Raw genomic sequence first — 11,663 nt, 5'->3', positions numbered from 1 at the left:
TTAAATTAAGTATCTGAATTTTTTTTTCACTGAAATTAAGTATCTGAATTTTTTTCATTTTTCACTGAAATCAAGTATCTGAATTTTTTTTTTCACTGACATTAAGTATCTGAATGTTTTTTTCACTGAAATTAAGTATCTGAATGTTTTTTGCACTGCAATTAAGTATCTGAATATTTTTTTGCACCCAAATTAACTATCTGAATATTTTTTTGCACTGAAATTAAGTATCTGAATTTTTTTTTTTCACTTAAATTAAGTATCTGATTTTTTTTTTTCACTCAAATTAAGTATCTGAATATTTTATTCACTGAAATTAAGTATCTGAAATTTTTTTTAACTGAAATTAAGTATCTGAATTTTTTATCCTCTGAAATTAAGTATCTGAATATTTTTTTTGCACCAAAATTAAGTATCTGAATATTTTTTGGCACTGAAATTAAGTATCTGATTTTTTTTTTTCACTGAAATTAAGTATCTGAATGTTTTTTTTCACGAAATTAAGCATCTGAATATTTTTTGCACTGAAATTAAGTATTTGAATATTTTTTTGCACTGAAATTAAGTATCTCAATTTTTTTTTTCACTGTAAATTAAGTATCTGAATATTTTTTGCACTGAAATTAAGTATCTGAATATTTTTTTGCACCAAAATTAAGTATCTGAATATTTTTTTGCACTGAAATTAAGTATCTGAATTTTTTTTTCACTGAAATTAAGTATCTGAATTTTTTTCATTTTTCACTGAAATCAAGTATCTGAATTTTTTTTTTCACTGACATTAAGTATCTGAATGTTTTTTTTCACTGAAATTAAGTATCTGAATGTTTTTTGCACTGCAATTAAGTATCTGAATATTTTTTTGCACCCAAATTAACTATCTGAATATTTTTTTGCACTGAAATTAAGTATCTGAATTTTTTTTTTCACTTAAATTAAGTATCTGATTTTTTTTTTTCACTCAAATTAAGTATCTGAATATTTTATTCACTGAAATTAAGTATCTGAAATTTTTTTTAACTGAAATTAAGTATCTGAATTTTTTATCCTCTGAAATTAAGTATCTGAATATTTTTTTTGCACCAAAATTAAGTATCTGAATATTTTTTGGCACTGAAATTAAGTATCTGATTTTTTTTTTTTCACTGAAATTAAGTATCTGAATGTTTTTTTCACGAAATTAAGCATCTGAATATTTTTTGCACTGAAATTAAGTATTTGAATATTTTTTTGCACTGAAATTAAGTATCTCAATTTTTTTTTTCACTGTAAATTAAGTATCTGAATATTTTTTGCACTGAAATTAAGTATCTGAACATTTTTTTGCACCAAAATTAAGTATCTGAATATTTTTTTGCACTGAAATTAAGTATCTGAATTTTTTTTTTTTTCACTGAAATTAAGTATCTGAATATTTTTTTTCACGGAAATTAAGTATCTGAATATTTTTTTGCACCAAAATTAAGTATCTGAATATTTTTTTGCACTGAAATTAAGTATCTGATTTTTTTTTTTTCACTGAAATTAAGTATCGGAATATTTTTTTCACTGAAATGAAGTATCTGAATTTTGAACACTTTTGACTGGCAGTGTGTATATTATTTGTGCAGTTGATAACAGCTTTTCTGCTGCTTTCATTCTACTTACACAGTGTAAGTTTAACACACAATAATTTGTCTTGCGATTAACAAAACATTACTATAAACAAAGCAGTCGTCCCTGGGTGAGTTCGAACCAGCAACCTTTCAGTTAACAGCCGAACTGCGCCACAGAGACACACATGCCCATATATGGCCGTACAGAACCCTCATGAAATTACTTCCGGTGCTGCGCAGAACCAATTGAGGTTTTCCTTTAAATAGTAGTGTTCCGTTACATGTGATGTCAGCCCAGTTAGCTCAGTCAGTAGAGAATTAGACTCATAATCTCAAGGTTGCTGGTTCGAGCCCCACGTTGGGTGCAAACAGTTTCTTTTAATCCACCTTCTGATACTTTGTTGACACGTGATCCGTGTTTTTGCCCCATTCTCGACACTTTCAGCTCACTTTTTCAGATCAATGTCCTTAAATCTCTGTTGCAGACTGACACAGCTCTGCTCTTCAAATGTCAATCACCCACAGCTCGTGCAGACGGTACGACGTCACAGGCCCCGCCCACTTTCCTCGGTTTCCATAGCGACAAACACTGGAAACAATTCATCACGTCTCCCACTGGTCTGTGTGCTGCAGCTAATCATCTAGTTCACTGAAAAACTCCGTTTTCTCTCTTTTCATACAATAAAACTCAACTTTACTCTCAGCTTTAACCCTTTCATGCATGAATTACGACAATATTAGTCCACATTTTTTTCTTCAGTCATTTTAATCCTCTTTAGGTCTCAAAAAAACAATGCAAGTCAAATTGTTTTAGCAATCTATTTTTCATGGAGTTACAAAAATGGCCACTCAGCTGGACACCATGTGTTTAATTTTTCAAGCAAACAAATATTTATTTAAGCCCATCATTAGAAAGTGTATGGAAGGAAATCTGTTTCATCCGATTTTGAATGAGAAATGCTATTGAATTTCTAGCACTGAATTTTTTTTCCACCAAAATTAAGTATCTGAATGTTTTTTGCACTGAAATTATGTATCTGAAAATTTTTTTGCAATGAAATTAAGTATCTGAATTTTTTTTTTTTCACTCAAATTAAGTATCTGAATATTTTTTTCACTGAAATTAAGTATCTGAATTTTTTTTTTCACTGAAATTAAGTATTTGAATTTTTTTTTTCCACTGAAATTAAGTATCTGAATGTTTTTTTCACTGAATTTAAGTATCTGAATATTTTTTGCACTGAAATTAAGTATCTGAATATTTTTTGCACTGAAATTAAGAATCTAAATATTTTTTTTCCATTGAAATTAAGTATCTGAATTTTTTTTACATTGAAATTAAGTATCTGATTTTTTTTTTTTTCACTGAAATTAACTTTCAGAATATTTTTTTTGCACTTAAATTTAGTATCTGAATATTTTTTGCACTGAAATTAAGAATCTAAATATTTTTTTTCCATTGAAATTAAGTATCTGAATTTTTTTTACATTGAAATTAAGTATCTGAATGTTTTTTTGCATTGACATTAAGTATCTGAATTTTTTTTTTTTTTCACTGACATTAAGTATCTGATTTTTGTTTTTTCACTGAAATTAAGTATCTGAATTTTTTTTTTTTGCACTGAAATAATGTATCTGAATTTTTTTTTTCACCGAAATTAAGTATCTGAATATATTTTTCACTGAAATTAAGCATCTGAATATTTTATTTTCACTGAAATTAAGCATCTGAATGTTTTTTGCACTGAAATTAAGCATCTGAATATTTTTTTCAATGAAATTAAGTATTTGAATATTTTTTTTCACTGAAATTAAGTAACTGAATATTTTTTTTCACTGAAATTAAGTATCTGAATTTTTTTTTTCACTGAAATTAAGTATCTGAATTTTTTTTTTGCATTGAAATTATGTATCTGAATTTTTTTTTTCACCGAAATTAAGTATCTGAATGTTTTTTTTCACTGAAATTAAGTATCTGAATTTTTTTTTTTGCATTGAAATTATGTATCTGAATTTTTTTTTTTCACCGAAATTAAGTATCTGAATATTTTTTTTTCACTGAAATTAAGTATCTGAATATTTTTTTCACTGAAATTAAGTATCTGAATTTTTTTTTCACTCAAATTAAGTGTCTGAATTTTTTTTTTTTCACTGAAATTAAGTATCTGAATATTTTTTTCACGAAATTAAGTATCTGAATATTTTTTGCACTGAAATTAAGTATCTGAATATTTTTTGCACTGAAATTAAGAATCTAAATAATTTTTTTCCATTGAAATTAAGTATCTGAAATGTTTTTTGCACTGAAATTAAGTATCTGAATTTTTTTTTGCACTGAAATTAAGTATCTGAATGTTTTTTTCACTAAAATTAAGTATCTGAATTTTTTATGCTCTGAAATTAAGTATCTGAATTTTTTTTTTTCACTCAAATTAAGTATCTGAATTTTTTTTTTTTCACTGAAATTAAGTATCTGAATTTTTTATTTTTTCCACTGAAATTAAGTATCGGAATTTTTTTTTCACTGAAATTAACTTTCAGAATATTTTTTTTGCACTGAAATTATCTGAATGTTTTTTGCACTGAAATTAAGTATCTGAATATTTTATTTTCACTGAAATTAAGCATCTGAATGTTTTTTGCACTGAAATTATGTATCTGAATATTTTTTTCACTGAAATTAAGTATCTGAATTTTTTTTTTCACTCAAATTAAGTATCTGAATATTTTTTTCACTGAAAGTAAGTATCTGAATTTTTGTTTTTCCACTGAAATTAAGTATCGGAATGTTTTTTTTCACTGAAATTAACTTTCAGAATATTTTATTTTCACTGAAATTAAGTATCTGAATTTTTTTTTTTCACTCAAATTAAGTATCTGAATTTTTTTTGCACTGAAATTAAGTATCGGAATGTTATTTGTCTCTGAATTCAACTATGTTCATAAATTTAGAATACAAAAAAATTCAGATGCAGAAAATTCAGATCACACGTCCAGGTCAGCATCGGCATCACATGACCAACCTAACATACCTTGATTGGCTGGCTGTCGTTTGGACTTGAGATAGAATCCATTACTTATCCTTCGTGTCCTGGATGTGTGATCTGAATTTTTTGCATCTAAATTTTTTGCTTCTGAATTTTTTGCATCTGAATTTTTTTTATTCTAAATTTATGAACATAGTTGAATTCAGAGACAGAAAAAAAAAATTTAGATATTTAATTTCAGTGCAAAAAAAAAAAAAAAATTCAGATACTAAATTTCGGTCCTAAAAAAATCCAGTGCTAGAAATTCAACAGCATTCATAATTCAAAATCTGATGAAACAGATTTACTTCCACAGAAACTGGCCATAACACTCCTGTTTTTCACCGCTCTCCTACCATCATTCACTCTTTTGCGAGGTCTAAAGGGCAGGTGTGCGTTTCACTATGTAAAGATACGTAGGTTCATGAGTAGTATGTACACGTGACCACAGACAACATACATACACAGACTCATGGACTGTGGCTCAAGTCCACCCAAGGACACACATTTTCAGATGGGATTCTTCCTTCTTAAGCCCACCCCTTTTGTAAATGTAATTTTCCAACACTCATCTGTTTTTAGTTACACTTTACATATACTCTGTGACTGATTCAAGTGAAGTCGAATGTGTCTTTGTTTAACCCATAAAGACCCAAACATCCACTGGCAACCAAAGGAAGTATTAAGTATCTGAATTTTTTTTGCACTGAAATTATCTGAAGTTTTTTTTGCACTCAAATTAAGTATCTGAATTTTTTTTTTGCACCTAAATTATCTGAATTTTTTTGCACTGAATTTAAGTATCTGAATTTTTTTTCCACTGAAATTATCTGAATGTTTTTTGCACTTAAATTAAGTATCTGAATTTTTTTTGCACTGAATTTAAGTATCTGAATTTTTTTGCACTGACATTATCTGAATTTTTTTTGCACTTAAATTATCTGAAGTTTTTTTTGCACTGAAATTAAGTATCTGAAATTTTTTTTGCACTTAAATTAAGTATCTGAATTTTTTTGTCTCTGAATTCAACTATGTTCATAAATTTAGAATACAAAAAAATTCAGATGCAGAAATTTCAGATCACACGTCCAGGTCAGCATCGGCATCACATGACCAACCTAACATACCTTGATTGGCTGGCTGTCGTTTGGACTTGAGATAGAATCCATTGCTTATCCTTGGTGTCCCGGATGTGTGATCTGAATTTTTTGCATCTAAATTTTTTGCATCTGAATTCTAAGGGCCGGACCGGACCCTTTGGCGGGCCGGATTTGGCCCCGGGCCGCATGTTTGACACCTGTGGGTGAAGACCATCAGCTAAATATTTGACATTTCATCACATAAATACAGCATTTAATAAGAAATGAGCACAGAACATGCATTGTCCTCTGATTTATTTTGCAGGATTGTCGTAATCATCGGTGTTTATAAAACATAACTATTCAGTTCATCAATACAGTCTAGATGCAGGTCAACAGGCAACAAGGCACATGCTATTACAAAAGAAACAGATCGTCAGAGGTCATTCCCAAACCTACTTATCATCATATGCTATCACTTTCACTGCATTCATGTCTTTCTAGAACCTTTAGAATGACTTTCACTGCTGCTGTTTATGGGTGTAGTCCAGTAATCATTCAGATCTGGGATCACTCACAGGTCCGGTTTAAAATAATCAGACATAGACGGTACTGACAGCAGCTCCAGAGAAACACTTCCAAGTAAACATGAATCTGAACCGACTGAAATGATGTAGTGCTTTGAATGTGCAACATCTGCTGCAACCAAAATTAGATTTTATAACTGATTTTTCATTGTCCGACTATAACCGGACACTTGAAAATAGTCGCTTTTCCATTGACCCTCAAATTGTGTGAATATAACCTGCGCATAAATGTTTGCCTGATGGAAAAACGACAACTTTGCCAAAGTTTTTGCGAAGGCAAGACGTGGTTTTTCAGGCGTAGCACAAATGCTACATTGCACAAAACTGCAATGGAAAGACCTTTTTCCACAACTAGAGTCGCGTGAATAAAAAAAGCCGGATGTTGACGGACGTTACAAGTGAAGACGAGTTTTAAAAGAAACATGTGGACATACCAGGAAACCAAATAATTTTTTAATTTAGTACGAGATAGAGGGGTAAAATATAATAATAATAATGAGCATATCTGTAAATCAACACCATATTTATGTTGGTCGCCATGTTTATGGAATGACTTCTCATGTCATCTCGCGATAATAAATAAACAAATCATCGCATTTGTGATTGAATGGAAAAACGACATCTTCGCCAAAGTTTTTCCTCTGGCAAGAGATGTTTTTTCAGGCGTAGCGCAAATGGTATATCGCACAAAACTGCAATGGAAAGACCTTTTTCCGCAACTAGAGTGGCATGAGTAAAAAAAGCCGGATGTTGACAGACGTTATAACAAGCGAAGAAGAAGAGTTTTAAAAGAAACATGTGGACGTACCAGGAAACCCAATCATTTTTTAATTTAGTACAGGATAGAGGGGTAATATATAATCCTACTATAACGGACGTTCTGTGTGCGATACGTGTCCCGATGTTGCAGCACAGGAGGGCGTACTGGTGCAATACAGCTGTTGCACCACAGGAGGGCGCTATCGTACAATGGCACCACGGGTACAATGCAGCTAGTAATAATAATAATGAATATATCTGTAAATCAACACGATATTTACGTTCATCGCCATGTTTATGGAATGACTTCTTGTGTCATCTGGCGATAATAAATAAACAAATCATGGCATTTGTGATTTAATGGAAAAATCGACATTACACACTTCTGTTTTTTCCACACTTAATAAATATCGGTAAAGTTTCGTGCAGACGTCCAATGGAAAAGCGACTAATGTTGTAAATCAGGAGCGTTTGCTCTTCAGACCCATCATCTGACAACATTATGATCTACAGGAGTTCTTCTCCAACCACCACAACTCTGTCAAACAACAGAAAATGTGGAAAAGTCTTCAGTCGATCAGATAAAGCAGCACAGGATAGACAGTCTGTCAGGTGGCTCCGGTCCTAGCTCTGGTCTTCTTTCTGAGCTTGTACTGCCTGGTCCTGGTCTGTGGTTCCAGTTGAAGCCAAAGTGGTCTGGTCCCTCTGTGAGGCGTTCAGGGCCAGCTGCATGGCCCAGATGCTCAGCGGCCTCATGTAGGCCAGAGAGCGGTAGATGCTCTTCTCACAGTAGGCCTCAGGAGTCTGGAAGGCCATGCCCAGCTGTTCCCACACAGTCCGGTAACAGCCTTCAGCCGTACGCAGGCCTTCGGTCAACATACCCTGAGGAGGACAACAGCAATACAGTCACAAACAAAATGATTAGACCATCAAAAGTCATCACAAACAATGGTTATGCAATCCAGTACTAACTCCTGTGTGTATCATGTGACTAAAACAGACAGAAAAGAAAACATGGAATGTCTAAAAGCACTGTTTTTGTCAGTACAATGCCATAGATATTGATGGAAAAACTGAAGTGATTTTGGTTATTATCAAGGAAACATGGAAAATGGATAGATATCAGCTCTGAAATTAAACTACTATGAGCTATTTTTGTTGTCATCATTATATTTGTCCAAATAAATGTACCTTTAGTTGTACCAGGCATTAAAATGAACAAGAAACTGAAGAAAAAAGGGTGGTCTAATAATTTTTTCCGCAACTGTACAGGGTGGGGAAGCAAAATTTACAATATTTTGAGGCAGGGATTGAAAGACAGTGTATGACCAATTAGTTTATTGAAAGTCATGAGAATTTATTTGCCACAAGAAAATGTACATAATAGAAAATGTTTTTATTCTATGTGTCCTCCTTCTTTCTCAATAACTGCCTTCACACGCTTCCTGAAACTTGCGCAAGTGTTCCTCAAATATTGGGGTGACAACTTCTCCCATTCTTCTTTAATAGTATCTTCCAGACTTTCTCGTAATAGTTTTGCTCATAGTCATTCTCTTCTTTCCATTATAAACAGTCTTTATGGACACTCCAACTATTTTTGAAATCTCCTTTGGTGTGACGAGTGCATTCAGCAAATCACACACTCTTTGACGTTTGCTTTCCTGATTACTCATATGGGCAAAAGTTTCTGAAAAGGTATGGATAATAGTGTTAGGTATGATTATGACATCAATATATGTTTGGTTTCAAAACAGTTGACGTAGTGCCTGCTGAGAAAAAACAACTAAATGTTCATTGTAAATTTTGCTTCCCCACCCTGTACATGTGTCACCATAATTTACAACTAAACCACCACAAATTAAGGGGAAAAAAAGGGTAACTATTCTCTGAGACTCAAATGAAGTTGCAAGTTGAAGAGAAAAACAAACAAACCCCCCCCCCCAAAAAAAACATAAAAATTGGAATATGGTTCATTTATAAACTAATTAGATGCATAACCCTTACTGAGACACAAACATCCCAAAGCTCACTGGGCTTCATGAGTACAGAGTCGGACTGAACTGAACATGTGTGTATGCAGCCTGCACATGTAGACCAACCTCATGGATCATAGTCGCTGCCAGCCCATACACGACTCCGATCCAGACCTCATCAGACTGGACACTGGAGCGGTCCGGTACTCCTTCAGGACGCATCCCATTGACCGCTCCCATGTGACCTCCGGCAAAACTCATCACATTCAGTTCATACACGGACTTCAGCGCACTGCGGATCTTCTCCTGTGGAAAAGCCTTAGAGGACACAGAGCATGCTCAGACCACACTGCACAGGTTTGTCCTTCTGTAAATTCAACCCACTTAGTTTATAACTTTGGTTGCTGGTTAAAAACAGTAGTTGTGTCTGACCTTGAATTCTCCGTCTCCTAAGCCGGAGGCCCTCAGGAACCAATGTCCAGCACACTGGTCAGACATAACGCTGTTCGACAGGTCCCTCCCACTGCTGTCATAGTTGTAATACTTGCCTAAACACAACGGGGAAAGTACAAAAACAAAGGCATTTCAAGGCTGAAGCTACTGTGTGGAAGTCATCAGGTGAATATATAAACTACAGGCAGTAACCAAGATGTGTCCCAGTGTATTTATGTCCTTATAGTTTAGAAACATCAACATTTCCTTCAAGTTTCATGGGAGATTTTTCTTCCTCAGTGAGATGTAGAAAGTAGATTGTTAGTTGTGGTAGAAAATTACTGTTTACAGTCAGAGCATGAAAAATATTTTAAAAATTTAGAGGCAGAACATTTAATCATAATAATGGATAAAAAAACAAAATCAGTGTTGAGAGAAATTAAGAAAAAACAACCAAAAATTTGGAAGAAAAGCTCAATTTAATTCATTTTAAAGAAAACCAATGAAATGCCATAATCTTTATCACAATATAAAACTGTATTATGACATTAGTTGTTATCGTTTTGTATCCCAGACCCGTTGGTAAAGAAACAACTGAATTCAAGGTGTCTCAATACTTTTGTCCATATTGTGTTGTTTCTGTTTCAAGATGAAGTGATTTTTGAAGAAATACAGATCAAGCTCTGAATTCTATTTACCAACTTTCTTTTACAGGTGTGGGAAACTGTCAAACCTCAGTCCTATCCTCAGTACCATGAATCTGTAAGTCTTTCTGTGGTTACTCACCTGAATCTCTTGCATTATGGTGAACAATTTCGAAGTGCCATCCACCAGAAACAGTCCATATGTTTACAAATGAGCCGGGAGGTCACTCGGGCATCTTTGGAATTTTGTCGCGACGAGTATTGTGGAAAACGAAGGCTCGCGCAGCCGCCTTACAGCGGCAGCTGGAACAGACATGATCGGAAACGGCAGGAGCTCTCTTCCTTCTGTGCATATTCCTCCAGCCGTTTCCACGTGTTTGTTTCATCCATATAATACCATATGGTCGCACTGCCACTGCCAGGTGGCTGCGCCAACCTCCGTTTCCCACAATGCACATCGCGACAAAATTCCAAAGTTGCCTGAGTGACGTCCTGGGTCGGTTTGTAAACACATGGTTTGTTTCTGGTGGATGGCACCTCGAAGCTGTTCAACGTAATGCAAGAGATTCAGGTGAGTAATGACAGACAGACTGACAGATTCATGACACTGAGGATATGACTGAGGTTTGACAGATCTGATGAAAAATTGGTCATGAAAGTCTCCCGCACCTTTAACATTTGCAGCTGTTACCTGATGATTTTGCACATTTATAACAATCCTAACATGCAAAAAAAAATGCTGTAGCAAATGAATTAACCCTTAACAGTTCAAAACTGTTTTCCCCATGTAGCAGAACATGGTAAATTATGTGTCAGCCATTTTTCATTTCGCTATGTCCCTAACCCTAACATGCTTCACAAGAGGAAAAGATCATCTTCGTGATGGCATGTGAAGGCAACATTAGTCCCCATTTTCCACATAAATGAGTCTGTATAAGTTTTTAAACTTTTTTTTTTTTAAATCTTTGTTTTATTGACCTAAAACAGCATCTACATGTGGACAAGACACAAGAGAAGACAAGAGAGAAAAAAAAAAATCTTTGTTTTGGTCGTGACGCTCTGAGCATATGTGGGAATAGTCAAATAGAGTGTGTGTGGACATCCACAGTGAACACAAACTTCTTACCGTTCCACAACAGTTTGTCGAATGCAGTGCTGCCTTTGTCCAGTGTGCTTCTGTAGAGCTGGTACATCTCCTTATTGTCCAACAGGATGGCCATCTTACACATCACACACAGCGACGCCAGCCACAGCCCACCACAATAAGCACTGCAGAAATACAAAAAGGAATAAAAAAAAGAGTGACAATGATGATCATTTGGATTACATAGACCTAGAAGTAAAAATCAGATCACATTCATGAGAACAGGACCAAAAGAAGAAAAAACAAAACAAAAAAACAAACCCAGTGCCTCTGGCCACAGCAGTCACCTGCACTCAAGCACAAAACCACATCCCAGGACGAAATGTACAAATAAAGAAGCCAGTGTCAACACAAGAAAACATTTGCTAAGGCCTATTTAGCTTTAATACAGCACATTATGAACCCTACTGGTACAAAAAAACTT

General features: G+C 33.8%; 1 protein-coding gene across 1 annotated transcript in view; it reads right to left on the bottom strand.

The window, feature by feature from the left end:
• Positions 1–7,444: 7,444 nt before the first annotated feature.
• The window catches only part of gba2 (glucosidase, beta (bile acid) 2), a 38,932-nt gene continuing 34,713 nt past the window's right edge, over positions 7,445–11,663 (bottom strand). The window contains exons 15-18 of the mRNA XM_030162061.1: positions 11,222–11,364; positions 9,452–9,567; positions 9,146–9,337; positions 7,445–7,928 (exon numbers count right to left, since the gene is read on the bottom strand). Of these exons, the coding sequence (XP_030017921.1) occupies positions 7,671–7,928; positions 9,146–9,337; positions 9,452–9,567; positions 11,222–11,364 (709 nt within the window). The 3' untranslated portion in view covers positions 7,445–7,670. The remainder of the gene's footprint in view (positions 7,929–9,145; positions 9,338–9,451; positions 9,568–11,221; positions 11,365–11,663) is intronic.

The sequence above is a fragment of the Sphaeramia orbicularis genome, chromosome 18 (genome assembly GCF_902148855.1).
Source record: "Sphaeramia orbicularis chromosome 18, fSphaOr1.1, whole genome shotgun sequence".
In the NCBI taxonomy this organism is placed as follows: domain Eukaryota; kingdom Metazoa; phylum Chordata; class Actinopteri; order Kurtiformes; family Apogonidae; genus Sphaeramia; species Sphaeramia orbicularis.
This window is presented reverse-complemented; position numbering and strand designations above follow the sequence as displayed.